At 34.2% G+C, this 17,137-nt stretch overlaps 2 protein-coding genes and 1 long non-coding RNA gene across 13 annotated transcripts in view; 1 reads left to right on the top strand and 2 right to left on the bottom strand.

Moving 5' to 3' along the window:
* Positions 1-5,342: 5,342 nt before the first annotated feature.
* Positions 5,343-12,441, top strand: LOC114265365 (peptidoglycan-binding LysM domain-containing protein). Its single transcript, XM_028206143.2, has 2 exons — positions 5,343-8,054; positions 11,758-12,441. The coding sequence occupies exons 1-2, from the start codon at positions 7,653-7,655 to the stop codon at positions 12,130-12,132; spliced, it is 777 nt and encodes a 258-aa protein (XP_028061944.2). The 5' UTR covers positions 5,343-7,652; the 3' UTR covers positions 12,133-12,441.
* Positions 7,589-8,943, bottom strand: LOC145820159 (uncharacterized). The gene is made up of 2 exons (XR_014361214.1): positions 8,802-8,943; positions 7,589-8,550 (listed from the first exon to the last, which is right to left on the bottom strand). It is a non-coding gene; the product is annotated as an uncharacterized LOC145820159 (long non-coding RNA).
* A 1,374-nt stretch (positions 12,442-13,815) lies between the features above and the next one.
* LOC114265363 (vacuole membrane protein KMS1) overlaps positions 13,816-17,137 on the bottom strand; it is a 41,861-nt gene continuing 38,539 nt past the window's right edge. For 6 of the 11 annotated variants that reach the window (XM_082914966.1, XM_082914967.1, XM_082914964.1 and 3 more), the window contains 2 exons: positions 15,112-15,376; positions 13,816-14,369 (listed from right to left, as the gene is read on the bottom strand). In XM_082914966.1, coding sequence (XP_082771092.1) covers positions 14,169-14,369; positions 15,112-15,376 — 466 coding nt within the window. In that variant the 3' untranslated portion in view covers positions 13,816-14,168. The remainder of the gene's footprint in view (positions 14,370-15,111; positions 15,377-17,137) is intronic. The other 5 variants (XM_028206141.2, XM_082914971.1, XM_028206142.2 and 2 more) reach the window with 1 other exon arrangement.

Below are 17,137 nucleotides of genomic sequence, written 5' to 3'. Positions count from 1 at the left end.
TGTACAAAAATATTCTGAACCTCTATTTTATGTCAAAACCTTTATTAAGGAGATAGCTTTCAACTAAAATTGGTTTCATCGAAAAAAATTGAGTGGTTTGCAAGAAAATCAAGTTTTCGTAACAGTCGACAGATCGGGGCAGATTCTGGGCAGATTCTGGACAGATTCTGGAACAGTGCTGGACTATTTTCTAAATAACTTAAAATCGGGAAAAGCAATCCCATTTCCGAAAAATGTTCTAGGAACTAGATCAAATTCTCTACGAACCATAGGAAAACCGAGTCTGGTGGATGAACCTAAGTAGTCCTTCCATATTAACCTTCATGTGATGTTAAATCTGGAAATTTGTTATGTTTGGATGTTTTATACCCTTGTATTCGTGAAAATGTTTAATGGCTTATTATCATATCTTGGCATAATGTTGTATGGGCATGTTATGTTATTTATCTTCTTATCTTGAGGAGGCATGCTTATGTGAATTTTATTTTATCGTTTAGTTGAACTAACCTTGACTTAAAACACCTAATTCAACGGGAAATCTAATTGGGTGGGTATTGGGTTTTCGAACACTTGAGTAATGAAAAGATGAGAAAATGTGATATATGGACTGTTGGGATGCGTTCCCTATTCGAAAGTTAAAGTCTTGCGCAAGTGATTTTCGAAACCCTTGAACGGAGCGGTTGTATTCGGACCCTAGGTATTTGGTGTGAGGAGGGATTTGGGCAAGGCCCTATTTTACCGTCTCTTTTGAGGCCCTGCGGTTGGTGCTACGCGGTATATAACCGTTGGTAGGCATCCGAGGTTAGTTCTGCAACAAAGCAGCAAAAGAGGGGGCATACCGAATAATCCGCGTCCGATTCTTGTGGTTGGGAGGACGAAATCTCTTTGGGGGATTTCTAGTTGCTAACACCTAACCTAACCCTTTATTTATTTATTGAAGTATCATGCTTTACTATTTGACGTTATAATTGTGATTGTGTATTAGACTGGAAAAAATGGGTGGGGTGTGTGTGTGTGTTTACTGGGCATTCAAAGCTCACGGCGTATCATGCCAGGTGACGAAGCAGAATTTATAACTGGAGACGACGAGCCTGAAACCTTCGAAGGCTTTTGGCTATCTTAGGAAAGCTAGAAATTTCCTTTTGTTATTTTGTAAGAACGCATGTGAAGTTTTAAAGCTTCTTTTGGGATGTAATGTAATAGAACAAGCTTTTGAAATAAAGGATATTCGTGGTTGTTATGCACTTATACTTTAATATTTACATGTATGAACCTTATCGTTGCTTATGAGACCTTGTGTCAATACCTTTTAAGATCTGTCAAAAGGGTAGTGCGCTGTCTAAGAAAGCTGGACTTAGAAGGGAGGCTAATCTGACTCCTCCGGCGATCTGAGATCTTACTGGTTATTGACCATGGAACTCATTAGTGACTCTCCCTTGACTGCAACCAATGGTGTAGAACCGGGGCGTCACATGTTCGGTAATACAATGCTAATTAATTTGATCTCCAGTGCCATGTTACCAGATAATATTTTTTTCCCTAACATTATGTTGCCGTCCAATTGGATGATAACAAAAAATTAATTTGGGCCACTTGTGAAATGCATGTTCAATGATACATTGTTATACAAATGAGATTACTCTAATGTTATATTGCCAAACTACAATAGAGTTGTCTAGGCCCCATCGTTGTACATTGAAAGATTTACTTTTTCCTTGAAACATTGATAAAAAAAATTCATAAATCAAACACGCATCCATAAAATCATACATAAAAAGTATCCATATAATTATTCATAAAAAAACATTAAGTGTACGAATATCCATAAAGTATTCATAAGATTTGTCATTGTTTGCATTTATCAATCAAACATATTATCACAATTCATCTTGGTCATTTGTAGGTCATTTTCCCCCCCTTTAATAGAAATAGACATCCACATTTTTTAGAGCCTGTCAACCTCAATTGTTCCCCTTTGATCTTCTTGTTGTCTCTATAGTAACCACTTCTTTTACAAGCAAGTGTAAGTCTTAGTTTTCTACCATTATCTCCTGCATCTGATGTCTTTATAACAATGACAGTCTTCTTCCTAACGTCAGAAGCTCATTTCATTAATGTTTCACAGCTACTAAAAAATTAAAGATAATAAATACATTTATACGTCAAATTATTAATAAAACTCAATACAAATTAAAAATAAGAAAAAATCATATTCAAAAAACAAATTTAACAAATTTCGTTTGTAATGAATTCATAACTAGAGTCCACTAATATTGTAGTACTTGCGTTGTTGCAATGAGTATAAGTATAATCTTTCTAGGTAAAAAAATAAAAAATATAAAAAAATGAAATTGAAAATATATGATAATGAGAAACTGAACAAATTAAAAAAAATCGGTTTGGGGTTACCGGAAATGTATCTTTTATTCAGTAGTTGGTTACTAGATTTATATTTTTTGTTCGACAATGTGATGTCGGACTATTTTATTTTGTTCGATTTCGAACCATTGAACGAAAGTTAAATACCAGTTCAGAAAAAGAAATAAAAACCTACCAAATAAATAAAAAAAAGTCACAATTTCACTTTTTTATGGTTCTTCACCGCCGTTTTTGCATCAATTGCTTTCTTTACTGATTAAAATACTATAATTCTCACTTTTTGAAAAAAGATACGTAAGAAGAAAGAAAATTTAAGAAAGGAAAAAAAGAAGTAGGGATTGAAAATTAAGGGGTATAAGGAGATAACAAAATATATTTAATTTTAGTGTTTTGTCCTTAAAAGGTAATTTCATGCGTGGATTAAAAAAAAGAAAAAAAAAAGGCTCACATGAAAAGTGTAAAGAGGTAAAGTAGTGATGTAAGTAGAATCACCCTTATTTATTTATCAAATATAAGTGTTAAAAACTTATTTCCATTTTTAAGCAGTTTGTGGCTAACTGTTAAACCTAGGTCGTTTTATGAAGTATTTTTTTGAGAAGTGCATTATAGTTGAGAATATATAATAAATATGGTATGAGCAAGTTATATCACTTGTGAGTTTGATTATCATAAATGATATAATTTAGTACTATGTGAGTCATAATTAAAAAAAAAAAAAAAATTGAATTATGACTAACTAATTTTTAGATCATAATAAAAAATTTGTCATAACTAATATCATAATATGTCATAACTAATAATACAATAGATTATAAATATTGCAAAGATGGTAGTAAAAAATGTATATGCTACACAAATTTCCCCTATAATATAATAAGTTGAAGGAGGTTCTTACAGGATCTCGTGGTGCAGCATTCACATAATGTTTACTCGAGAAATTTGTTATTTACGGTAGAAAGCTTTATCATAATGTTGCTCTACAAGTATTTCTCAAAATAAATAAATAATAATAATAATTATTATGTTGCTCTACAAGTGGTATGTAAAGAGGTTGTTAAAGTTATAAAAAATGAAAATAATTAATTATTGGAAAAATTATTTTTAAAAAAAAAGTTAGGGTTTGACTTTGTAACAAAATAAATCTTTAATCCTTAATTTTATCAATTTAAATCCTTTTTGTTTTTAACTTAAATTATTTATTTATTTTTGTTAAGTAAAATCGATAAAAAAAAACCGAGCATTTTAGCTATTGAAAAAGTGTAGTTTAGACATTTTATATCCATTTCATTGAGTTTAGTGGTTTTTTTTTTTTATTATTAGTTTTACTTGCGCTATATTTAGTCAGGAGATTTGAGAAGAAATTTGAAAAAAAGAAAGGGAAAAGGTAGGCGAAAATTTGACCTTTTCTCTTTCTATTTTTTAAATCTCCCAACCAAATACAACGTTATTGAAAATAGGTGAATGACTTAAATTGAAAACAAATTAAAAAATTAGGGTTTAAATAGACAAGATTAAAAAGGGCATTCGGTCCATAAATCTAAATATCAATTTTGTTTGTCCAAAGTTCTAGGTGCTAAATTATTTTGTTCTTAATTAAAATGATTAAACAACCCTTATATATATCATATAAGTCACACACCACCAAGGATCCTCTAGAGTGTTTTTTTCCTAAAGTTTCCTAAAGTAGTGGTTGAGATTTAATACTGAAAAATTGATGTGACTTGCCATTAAATCTCAACCACATAATGCACCACTCTAAGAAACTTTAGGAAAAAAAAACTCTAGATGATCCTTGCTCGTCACACACACCCTCTCACCCTTTCCAAACCCTAGCCTTTCTCTCTCTCGGCGTTGCTTTTTGCGCCGCTACTTCCTCCGTCACCACCGCTTCCTTCCTCACTCGTTGGTGGTGTCACCTTCGCTCCCTCAGCTTTGTCTCTCTTCTTATCTTCATTTTCTCTTCCCTACCGATCTGAGATCAGTTATTTGTTCTGCTGATGGCTCCTCCACCCTTCATCCAAATCAATCGATCTCTTCAGCATACAAGCAAATCAGAAACCCGAAGATCAACATTTTCTTTCGATCCCCAAACCTAATCACACTTAGTCCAAAAAAAAGGAGATTCAAAACAAGATTTATTGAAATCGACAACAGTGTTTTTCCAGAGAAGCAGAAAAGTACGGTGGCTGAACAACTTGTAATGTCCAACTGGCTGAGAACCATTGTTAGGGTTTCGTCTTCGTCGTCAGATCCTATCAAGGTTCTTTGATTTGAGACAGAGAAGCTTAACGAATCGAGATCGGGATCGTGATTTCGTGATCGTAACACGAATGCTCTCTATGATTCAAAAAAAAAAAAGAGATCGTGATTTGTTGAACATAATTTGAGCTCTTTGTGATTCCACCTGCGATTCTCTTAAACCTTGCCAACAAACTCTGCGATTCACTTCTTGTATGAAGAAGTGAAGAAAGAGTAATGTTCGGATACTAGTGTTTTATAAATGTCGTTTCACATAGAAGTTTTGTAATATTTAATAAGGAAATGGATATGTTTAACTTTTGGGATTTGGATGCAATAAGTTAAATAGTTATTAAGTGTATTAGAGCATCTGCAATGGCTTAGGCATATAATACTTATTAGTTAAAATGCCTAATGTGATTCACTTTTTTCAATTTCAATGCACTAGGCATATGATTAGGCATTTTGCCTCAGCTCATATTCACTAGCTACATGTAGCTAGCCTTCAACGCTAGGCAAAATGTATTCAATCATTAGGATCATTTCCCTCCATCTTTGTTGTTGACGTGGCATTCTATAAAATTAATAGTATTTGGATAAATAGCTAAAATAAAGAGCATGGTTGGAGTAAAAACATAAAACAGTCTATAGGCAAAATAAAATATATACTTTATAGTAATATTTAGATAGGTAAAATGCCTACTACCGTTGGAGATGCTCTTAGAGCGTCCCTAATAGAACATTTATATCCTCTCCTTACCTATTTTAAGGGGTTTGATGGCCCCTATACACTAACACTCTCTTAAAATAGGAATTGCTACAGTGCCTCCCTATTTGTAGGGAGTCACTGTAGCACCTTTATATATATATATATATATATATTTTGCTTTTGTTTGTTTACGGACTGTAGTATACATTTATGATTTTTATTTTTTTTAAATTTATAATGAAAAATTATATTTTAATAGAATAGAGAAAAAATATAGAATTTGTTAATGGAATAGAAAAAGAATAGGGAGTCTATTGGAAGAAGTAGATGAAAAAGTGATTCTTAAAATAGGAAATGAATTTTTTAATAATATTTTAGAGTAAAATATAAGTAATCTGGTAGGGATACTCTTAGAGATGTTGGTCTTGTTTTTTGTTTTTGGAAACAAATACAATGCAATAGCTTTCGTATCATTTTGGAAATTTGCAAGTGTTGACAACTCTTTGCCGATTTCGAAAAAATGTCTATGTGTGACCTAATCTTAATTAATGGAATTATTCGATCACTGTCTAAGTCTCTGAAATCTTCGAAGTTGTTTGACAATGCCGTCCAATGGAGTGTTCGAAATATTGGTGATTCTAGAAATGGTGATGGTAGTGGTGATTGTTGTTGACAGTGTGGTAATGTTCGAAGATATAAATTTTTGAATAGATAGGATTTGGTTTGGCTTGATATTTTGACAGATAGAAAAAAAAAATATATAGAATTTCAACATATAAATTTAGGGAAAGAAATTGAACAGATATGAATAAAATTTGAAGTGAGAAGATTATAAAATTGAACATATAGGGTAAAAAAATTGAACAAATAGGAAAAAAATTCAACACAGATATAAATTTAAAAGATAGAAAAAAATTTGAATAGATATGAAATTTTTTTGAACAGATAGAAAAAATTTTTGAACAAATAATCAATGAAAGTCAACAGATAAAAAGAGTCAACAGATAAAAAAAAGTCAACAAATAAATTAATGAGTAAAATTGAAAACAAAATGTCCTTCAAAACCAACAAAAAGACTTTTCTCTAAACTATTTCACAAAAGATAAACTTCTCACTAACAAAAAAAATATTCACTGGATTCAATGCCTTAGACACTCTCTAAATTGGATTTATCACCAATTTTCTCAATTAAAATTTCAAGATTTATTTTGTTATAATGATTAAATTCTAAGATTTTTTTTCTTGTAATTTTTTCTTAATTATTTAGCTAATAAGAGTTCTTTAATGTTATGTTTGGTTGAGAGGTTTGGAAAGATAATTAGAAAAAGAAAGGAAAAATGTGTGTGAAACTATGTGAAATATAGATATATTTTATTTACATTTCACATTCTTTTTTCATTTCTCTTTTCAAATCATTTTCCAAATTCCTTAATTAAACACAGCGTAAAAGGGGCATTTATTTATAAATTCCTATTCACTTACTTTTGTTCCATTTACTTTAAATTATTTTTTTATATTCTAATACATCCTACGAGTGACATAAATATCAGAATATCTCTAATAATAATAGGGTGGAGCGCATATTAATGTTCACGTTGACAATATGAATGTTCCGTGGTGTGAACATTCGCATTGTTAAATTTATTTAATATGAATATTCACATCATCAAATTTCTAAATATTTAAAAAATATTTATAAAAATAAAATTATTCATAAAATATCTTAAATATAAAAATTAAATCAAATATTTAAAATAGTGATATTTGTTAATATATAAAAATATCTTATAAATTAATTGACGTACCTAAAACAGAATTTTTTAATAAATTCTCCAAAATTAAAAAAAGGACAAATTACAAACACTCTCTCGAAATTTGGTAGAAATATAAATTTTCTTGAGCTTTGAGAAATTACAAATTATTTTCTGAGAGTCAAATTTTCATAATAAATTAAAAAAAATTAAGAAAAAATCTATATGAAAATAAAAATCTCAAAACACAATTAGTTATGAAAATATAAATCTCAATACAATTTTTCAAACTTCAAAAAAAAATCTATATTTTTGCCCAACCTCTAGCAGCGTTTGACCCCCAAAAAGAGTACCAAACATTATTCAAAAAATAATGATTGAAAAGTCGAAACCCATCGCAACCTCCTCCATCCACCAGTCATACATACGGTGACGACGACCCATACGAGATCCTCCATGACGAAACCCAGAGCTTAGTTAGAATAAGCTCTTTTCTCTAAAATACGCCTTTGAGGACCATCACAACTCTCTCTGTCTCTCTTCTCTCTCCTCTCTCATCACACACGTACCCAAAAATGGGATGCTGTGGCGACGAAGAAGACGACGAGATCCTCCAACCACTCCAACCCCAAAACACCCAATCTCAAACCCTAGACCCCGCCTCCGCCGTTCTGTCTCCGATGAATTCGAATTTCGAAGCCCTAGTATGCAAAGACATCCTTCGGACCATCTTGGAGAAGCTCCCGCTGATCGATCTAGCTCGGTCGGCCTGTGTCTCCAGGCTATGGTTCTCTGTGGCTTCCGACCGAGATATCCAAACCAAGGCCTTCAAGTCGCCCTGGAAGTTGAAGGACGTTATGGGAAATCCCAGCTCCGGGAGCTTCTGGAGAGACACTAGTCTCGGCCGCTTCGCCATTTCTCACCGCTTGCTTCGCGGAGACACCATTGCTAGCCTCGCTGTCAAATACTCTGTTCAGGTCTACTCTCTCTCTTAGGGATTCACATATGTCATACTTTGATTTTGTTCATCGATGCCTTTAGAAATGGAAGTTTTGTAAGAGATCAACTTTTTGCATTTTTAGGGATCTTTGACTGGAATTAAATATCGTATCAAAACTTGTGCATAGGTTGTGTGTAATCTGCTCCAAAAAAAAAAAAAAAAAAAAAAACCTCAGTCTTCGTTGTTGTACAAGTTGTTTTGTTGATCCCATCGACAAATTAAGAACTGAGATCATTGTGAAGCGTTAGGATTGATAATAGATTGTTAAAATTTGCAACAACTTGATATTTTCAGGTAAGTGCACAAAAGAATTGAAGTAATAAATTCATTGAAGGGCATAGCATAGGTTTGCAAAAGAGGGTCAAAATAATACATTTGATTTGAGCTTTTGGATTGCTCTTATCAGACTTGAGTACATTATTTTAGGATGAAATTAACATCATGTCAACTCAAGTCAACTCAACTAAATAAGCCTTTGGCCCTGTTTGGTACAGCTTTTTTTCAGCTTTCAGCTTAATTTAAACTATTTTGATGTGTTTGGTTTAGCTTAACAATGCAACTTATAATTTTTTGTAAATCAGAAATCAGTTTATTCTTTGAGTGGGGCAGGTGAATCTTAATTCATAAATCAGAAATCAGCTTATGTTCATAGTTATAAGTTATAAGTTGTTAAGGTATAAGGTATAAGCTATAAGCATTTTCCCACAGCTCTACCAAACAGGGCCTTTGTCCCAATTACTTGGGAATCAGATGGCTACTCTAATTTATTTTCTTCTTGCTTGATTAAAAGTAATGTCTTTAGTTGAGTTTTCCGGACACCATGTGCCAATCAAAAAAAAAAAAAAAAGCCTTTAGTTGAGTTTAAGACTCCATCTTAATATACCTCTAATTTTTAGGGTTAAATACACTTTGTATCCCTGTGGTTTACCTTAAATCCTACACTAGTTCCTCATTTTTTAATTGTATGAAAATGCAGTCAAGTTATAATGTCACCTTTCTATGAGTTGTCATCATATGGGATGATGGAAAATGCACATGTGGCGTATATGTGGCACTCTCTTCAAATGCCATCTGGATATTTTTTTGTCAGCCATGTAATGACAACTCATGAAAGGTTAATATTGTAACTTAATTATAAGTATAAGGGGTTGATTTGAGGGACTTATGTGGGATTGAAGGTAAAGTGCAAGGGTGCAAAATGTGTATAATCTCTTTATTTGTATTTTCAACATGGATCATATCATATCATATCACTCTTCCTTACAAATGTGTTAGTTGGTGTATCTTGTCCTTTCTAACTTCTCTTAACGCATTCATTCCTTGTTCTATCTTCATAACATTTTTTCCCCATACATCATAACATACCATACCTTGTAATATTCTTTTAATACCTGCCTTTCAATATAATGGGGATCATACATCACATAACACTCCTAATGCATTCTTCCATTTCATCCTAACCCTTTGTAATTCTATGAGACACTTATCAATCTCTCATTCTTTACCAATAATTAATCCTAGATATCGAAATGCTCACACTTAGGTATCTCTTAGCCATCAAGTTCTATTTTTTATTTATTTTTATTATGGTTTTGCTAAGATTACGCTATATGTTTTTAGATTCTAAAATCTCTCTCCATAATTCAACCTTAAAGTCCACACCACCTCTCATCTCATCAATTAAAACTATATATCTACAAGCAACATACACAATCTAAACTTGGGATTCACTCCGCCTCCTGTATCTTTAATTTAAACTATATATCCACATGGACTCACAAGCAACTAGGGGATATCCTCTTTAAACAAGGTCATGAAGTTAATGAAAATGACAATTCATATGTTCTAATGATTATTATTAGTTTTTTATATCATGTTGAGCCTATATGCTTCATTGTACTTGTGTTGTGCCCCATCAAGTGTCTTTTTCTTATTTGATATTTAACCCAAAAATATTAACACTATCTTAACCATTTCACTCAAAGGATATAAAAAGAATGACTACAGAAACCTTGAAAAAGTTCCTCAATGTTGTCTTGATACCTTTTGGATCTAGACATCACATTGGAATTATTATTCTTATCTCTTGTAATTTCAACTATGTTATTACTTACTAGTAGAATGTGTGAAGTTCATTAACTATCTGGCAAGGCTTGCACCTTAAGTTAGCCTTGCATTTTGAGGCGTATGAAGTTTGGAGAACGTCAGAACTAATAGCTCTTGTGCAGAGGCAATAATCAACCATAATCCATGTGATACATGATCCAATCCACTACCTCCATTTCCACTCTAAGCTTATCATTTTGATAACATACAAGAAGGAGCCTCAATTTTGATGGCTTTATGCAAGGTTTTAAAAAGCGGCCGCAACCGTTACGTAATGCCGTTACGTAACGGTTGTGGTGGTTATCATCACCCGTTACGGCCGTTTTTGCAGTGTGATTGAGATTTATAGGTGTGTCGGCTGTAGTGGTCGCCGTAGCGGTCGTCATAACGGTGCTGTAACAGCCGTAACAGCCTGTTACGCACTGTTACGTAACGGTTCTGAACTGCTTCTTTATAAAAAAAACACAAAAAAAAAGCTGAAAATGGAGGAAGAGGGATAAAGAGAAGAGGGAAGATCAAGAGAGAAGATGGAGGAGCAAGAAATAGAGAGAGAAGAGGGAAGATGAACATGTTATTGATTTGTTGAAGCTGTAAGACCTATGCTATTCTATTCAGCTGCTATCACTCAACCATTTTGTTTGTGTGTGTCTATCTATATATTGTTTGAAAATAATAATAATAATAATAAGTGTAGTCATTATCTATTTGACTTGGTTAAAATATGTATATGTATATGTATATATATATATATATTTAGGCTCTTATTTATTCTTACTTTTGTCATTGTTTATCTTATATATAATAGTTAGTGATTGATTTTTTGTATAATATAAAGTTATTAATTATTAAAATAAAATGTAAAAAAACTCAGTTTATAGTGATTTAAAAATTTACAAAAATTGATCAATATTTATTTTAAACCCAATAAATATGATCATGGAAAAAAAATATGCGTATCGGTAAATTTTTTTCAAATCATGCGAAAAATAAAAAAAATCACAGTTCCGGTTAGCGCAACCGTTACGTTACGGCCTTTACATCCCGCAACTGCAACCGCGCCACCGCCACCGTTACGGCAACTGCAACCGTTTTTCAGAAGCTTGGCTTTATGCCTTCTCAAGACACTAGACTTTGTTCCTTGGCCAATCTCATGTCTAAATTCTTTTTGCTAGTTGCTACCAACACCTCATCCAAAATCTGCATTCCCTGAAAAAACATTTGAGAACCTGAAACGATCTTATTGCACACACAAAACTTGTTATAGCTGCATGGGTTGCTTCTCATGTTAGATAAATGTTTAGAAACATTTGCCCTGGTCACCCTAGAAGTAATAAGCCAGTTGGTCCAGTGTATGATTGAAGAATTGAAAATTCTTCTATCAGTATCTAGCCTGCCTTTTCATGGCAATGTTTGTTTCTTCTGGATTTGCACTTGATTGCACAAGGTTTTCTCATTTTGAACTTCTTTTTACTACAGAGATTTTTGCACCCTATAAGTATATACCCTCTTTCCTCTGTAAGTAGTTTGAAAGCAGATGTGTTAACATTCGACATTACTATTTCCTATATCTGTAGGTTACGGACATAAAACGCCTAAACAATATGATGAGTGACCATGGCATACACTCAAGGGAGAGGTTGCTGATCCCTTTGAGCAACTCAGACCTTCTGATTGGTGGCACGTGCTACATAGAGCTGGATATTTATGCCAAGAGGGAAGTGGCTGTACTCTATTTGGAGGGTGGCCCTGACGGGAAGGTCAACCACCTGTTGAATAAGGTGTCCTCTGATCGAGGCAAGAAAAGGATAATTGACTCCTTGAAGAGACGTATGCAAGTGGATGATGGAACTGCTCAATATTACTTGTCTATATCAAATGGTGACCCCCGAGCTGCACTTACAGAATTCTCCGAGGATCTTACGTGGGAGAAGCAGGCTGGATTGGCCTAGATTGAAACAAATAAAATAAATGGAGAGGCTCGAACTTGTTGGAAATTTGTACAACATGGTGAAAAGGGACACGATCAAGCTTGACAAATGGGATGCCATTATATCTCACGTTCGGCTGCATGCTGTATAGTTTCCTGGGGCAAGTATTATGAAGCATTTGTATGTGTGATCCCTAATAAGCTGGAGGAAATTTGAACATTCAGTAAGGTTTGTCCTATTCTGTTATTGTTGCAAGATCTGAGCTACAACTTTGTAGTCATATATAATTCAACATAATGAAATTTGTCCAGAATGCAATTTGAGATATCAGTTGATGTGTCCTTGATTGAACTGCTGTTGTTTTATAGGAAGTTGAATTGCCACCAATGATTCAAATTGACTGTTGTTTTATTTTTCATGGGAATACCAATGTTGGACCTTGTATGTGTGTCAGGATCTCATGGTTCTCTAATTTCTAAAGCTACTGACTTATTTGTAGCCAAATCAAATGAAATGTTGTATGGAATGGGGCTATTGTAGGGCAACACCAAGTTCGAAACTCATTCAACTATAGGGGCGTTTGGAATGAAACTTTCCTAGTTTTTTGAGCTGAAATAGTACTAAAAGATAAAATAGACTAAAATAATTAATAAGATAAAATGTCACATCAAATTTATATCATTTTATTTTTTTCTCTCGTAAACATCACATCTAACCACAGAAAAATTTAACATTCTTTCCAAACATAATTATTTTAACTTATTAAAATAGTCAAAAACTAAAATAACTTATTAAAATAGTCACATTCCCAATCGGAGCCTATTATAAAAAAGGAAGAGACCACAGAGAAATTATAAAAATCTCACAATATGTGGATTTAAAAGTAAATTTGCCCAATTCTAATTAAGGCATTGTTGTCAACTATATATTTTAACTAAAAAGTTAAAATATCACTATAAATTGTCGCATCACTTTCTCTATTTTTATACACATTTTTTCATAAAAGTAAAAAAATTATTAAAATAATTTGTTTCTAAACAAGGCCTAAATGTTGAAACTACCTTCTCCTTGCCGCCTATTTTGCAACTCAACAATGCTACGTAGCTCAAATTTTGTGGCTCAAAAGTGGCTCAAATGGTCAAAACGACGTCGTTTTGAGTACAGAACAACATAAAAATGGCCAAAATGACGTCATTTTGGCCATTTGAACCACTTTTGAACCACAAAATTTGAGCTACGAGACATTTTCCTTTGCCACTAATATTTTTTTGGAACTAATTCACTACTGCAGCAGTGCTGATGAACTTCAACAAAATAAATAGATAAATAAAAATCAGTTTTCAGTCATTCATAATACATCAAAAGGGTCCCAAGCTTGAACAATGGGTTGAGTTTTGTGCGAATTTTTGATTTTAAACTCAACTACTTTATTAATATTTACTTTATACTTCAACATAACCTGACAGTTTAGAACTACCCTTCTACTCGACCTTAACTTATCAATGATCTCCCAAACCTTTTCTATTAGAATCGAGTTGTGTCAAATACAATCGGGTCAAATACCATGCCAGAAAAAATCGAGAAACAAAAAAATGCAATTAATCTCTCATGTAGTTAAGCCACACAATGCAATCTTGTATGGCACAGCAGAAGAGAAAGCAAAAGGAAAGAGAAACATTGAGCTGCAGAAAGGAATATGACAAGTTGAGTCTCAAAGCAAAACTTAAAATACAGATATTTCTCGTCTGAGAGTAAATACACATGTATCTCCATGGCGATTATACCAAATTAAATTCCTAGGATAACTTAAAAAAGATGCCAAACCCTAATAATGATTGAAAAATGTGTTCACTTTTCATACTTAAAAGAGGAAAACAAAACTATATTATCCCCTGTTTATCTAGGTGTAGTATAACACAAATTAAGATTGAGGCTAGTGAGATAAAAAACTTTCAGAGCCTCTAATCATGACACTAACATATTTTCAGCCACTAATAGTTTGCTTTCGTGGAACATAACATATATATATATATATATATATATCACAGCTGGGAAACTTAGTCAAGAGCTTGGCTGGTATTGCATATTGTGGATGTTGAAGTAGGTGCACTTTCTGTCAATGAGGCCAACTCCTTTTCCTGCAGTTCCTTCAGAAAGCTCTGTGCAGTTTCTGTCACGATCTTCATGGCAAAGTTCATAAGCATGAGCCACACAACAGTGTTCCAAACAGATGCAAGTGACAAGTCCCACTTCTTGTCCTAAAAGAAAAAGGGCGGAAATTAAGATGAAAAAGATGCACAATTATTCACGTTAGATTTCGATATAGATTGCAGTATTAAATGAGTTATTTGAAGTGAATTTGTATTTAACACATCACTTGGTAGTTTAAAATGATGAGAAAGAATTTTTAAATTATGATTATGTTTAAACATGATAGTTTATACTGTTAAAGGTTATTATTGACGGTTACAACTCTTTGAAGTTAATTCTAATTGTTAGAAATAACTATGTTTTGAAATTAAAATGAACCATTAAATTAAAAGACATTTTATTTCATTTTATCATGCCTTTTAATGAAGAGTTGTGAACTTATTATATCGACAAAAGGGTGCTTTGTTAACCCTTGACTCTATTAATAGGGAGTAAAATCTATAACTAAAAATGTTGAAAACTTCACTATTACATTATCTCTCAATCATTTCACAAAAAATGAAACACCATTTCATAGAGAAGTTTTGAAGAGAAATCTACATAATTGCTATCTGTCAGATTTTGGTGACTTTATTGTATCCTAGAGGTTAATTGCTATTTAATGTTGTAGCAAACTCTGTTCAAGTGGGGCCAATTATCCCTTAATGAAGTGACTTTCGAAGCACCTAAAGTCACATACTGATTCTCTTTCTCGATTTCCATTCATTCAAAATGCTAGTTTATGGTCCATACAACTGACATGCCCAGTGGATAAGTAGTAATGTACTCTGGCAGTAAAAGAAGAATTACCTTCATATTTGAGGCAGCTGGAGGAGAGGCTGTCATATACTTCTGTTTAACAATATGTAGTTTTGCAATGAGGTTGGGCAAGATAGAAGCAAGTCCGGGAACATGGCTGAGCACCCAAATCAATTCATTTTCTACGAAATCGAGAAGTTGATTGTTGCAAATTAAGATAATAAAAGCTGTCTGCAACAATAGAGGCAAAAAAGTCCTTAATACTAGAGACAAATAAATTAAGTGAATAGCCATAAAGCAGCAAATATGATGATATGTAACAATTTATGGATTATTGATTGATGTATTACAAGATTGATTAATTACAATTCCTATACAATCTATATATAGAAGAAAATGTGGTAGTAGGTGTAGTGGAGGTGATAGTGGGTTAGGTGAAGTGGAGTGTGTGGTGAAGTGGAGGTAGGTGAAGTGGAGTGTGTAGTGGAGTAGGTGAAGGTAAAGATGAGAAATTCTAACAGCCCCCCGCAAACTCAAGGAGGAGAGAAACTAACCAACTTGAGTTTGGAGAGAGTAACAAAACAAGAAAATACATAAAAATAAAAAAGGATAGGAGACACTGTATGGTCGTGTCAGACCATTGGTGAAGACACTGAATGGTGGTGTCATAACGTTGTAGAGGACACTGTATGGGGGTGTCATAACGTTGTAGAGGACACTGTATGATGGTGTCATAACGGTGTAGAGGACACTGGATGGCGGTGTCAGACCGATGTAGAAGACAGTTTATGGGGTCATGTCGGACCGTTGTAGCAGACAATGTTGTGACAGTTGTTGTGACAGTTTACAGAGTCTTGCTGGACCCTTGTAGAAACTAACCGGAATCAATGTCGGGACAGTTTACAGAGTCTTGTCGGACCCTTGAAGGAGCTAACCGGAACCAATGTCGGGACAGTTTACAGAGTCTTGTCGGACCCATAAAGGAGCTAACCGGAATCAATGTCGGGACAGTTTACAGAGTCTTGTCGGACCCTCAAAAGGTGTGCCCAATCTTTCAAAAGGCGTGCCATCAAAAGGCGTGCCCAAAAAAAGGCGTGCCATAAAAAGGCGTGCCCAATTCATCAAAAGGCGTGCCGGACATGATGGCGAGGCACGTGGGCGCCTTGGCTTGCGTGCCCGTTTTGTCGGCTAGTGGCAAGAGGCGCGCGATGCGCGTGGCTGGCCCTGGCTATTTAAAACAAGGTTGAGGCGAAGGCTGTGCATACGAGTCTGAAACCTCTGAACGCTCGGAGAGCTTGTCTCTGCAAATCTTGAAACACCCGGAAACCAACCCTTCTCTGAAACACTTAGCAACTCAAAAACATGGCCTCTTCTTCCCGTCCAGTTACCCAGAACCTGCTCACGCTCTTTCCAGAACTGAACGAGCCCACAAGAGAAATAACTGGTGCGGTGGCCAGTGAACCGCAACCAAACACCTCTGGTTTTGCTCCATTGAACTTTCCGATGCGGTCGGTTGAGCAAAGAATGGCATTGCAGTCGGATGTGGAGGCCAATCAGTATACTCTGAAGGCATGTGTGGAAAGCATGACGGCGGTCACAAATTTGTCGAACCGGCTGCAGAGTAGGACAAATGAGGTGCAGCATTTAAACTCCCAGCTGGCTCTGCTCCAACGCATGTATAAGGATGCGCGAGCAGAGATAAGTGTGCTAAAGGCGGAAAATAAGGAACTGAAGCGGAAGGCCACCGTGATGTTCCGTTTTGGAGGTCCGCCATATGCTGCAGTGGAAGAGTATGGGAGAGTGAACGTGCTGGGCGGCGTGGAAAACACAGAGGCAACACCGTCAAGGACTGGCCAAGACGGAGGCAAGAAGAAGAGACCGGCGGCAGAGTAGAGAAGGGATGTCGGTTTTTGGTTTGTTTGTTTGTTTGTTTTTTTTTTTTTTTTTTTTTTGGGATGTAAAAGTGTGATCGGGGTTGATCCCCTGATATGAATAAAATGACAAGATTGTGAAAAGTTGGTAGTGTTATTTTGTTTAATAAGAAAAATAAAATAAAAGAAAGCAATTGATAAAGAAA

This window comes from Camellia sinensis, chromosome 2, assembly GCF_055761805.1.
Source record: "Camellia sinensis isolate YWXY chromosome 2, ASM5576180v1, whole genome shotgun sequence".
Classification (NCBI taxonomy): domain Eukaryota; kingdom Viridiplantae; phylum Streptophyta; class Magnoliopsida; order Ericales; family Theaceae; genus Camellia; species Camellia sinensis.
This window is presented reverse-complemented; position numbering and strand designations above follow the sequence as displayed.

Bases quoted from the DNA above. Each gene is read 5' to 3' on its own strand.
- LOC114265365 (XM_028206143.2), top strand. From the start codon at position 7,653: ATGGGATGCTGTGGCGACGAAGAAGACGACGAGATCCTCCAACCACTC. The intron at 8,055-11,757 runs GTCTACTCTCTC...CTATATCTGTAG, and splicing joins CTGTCAAATACTCTGTTCAG to GTTACGGACATAAAACGCCT.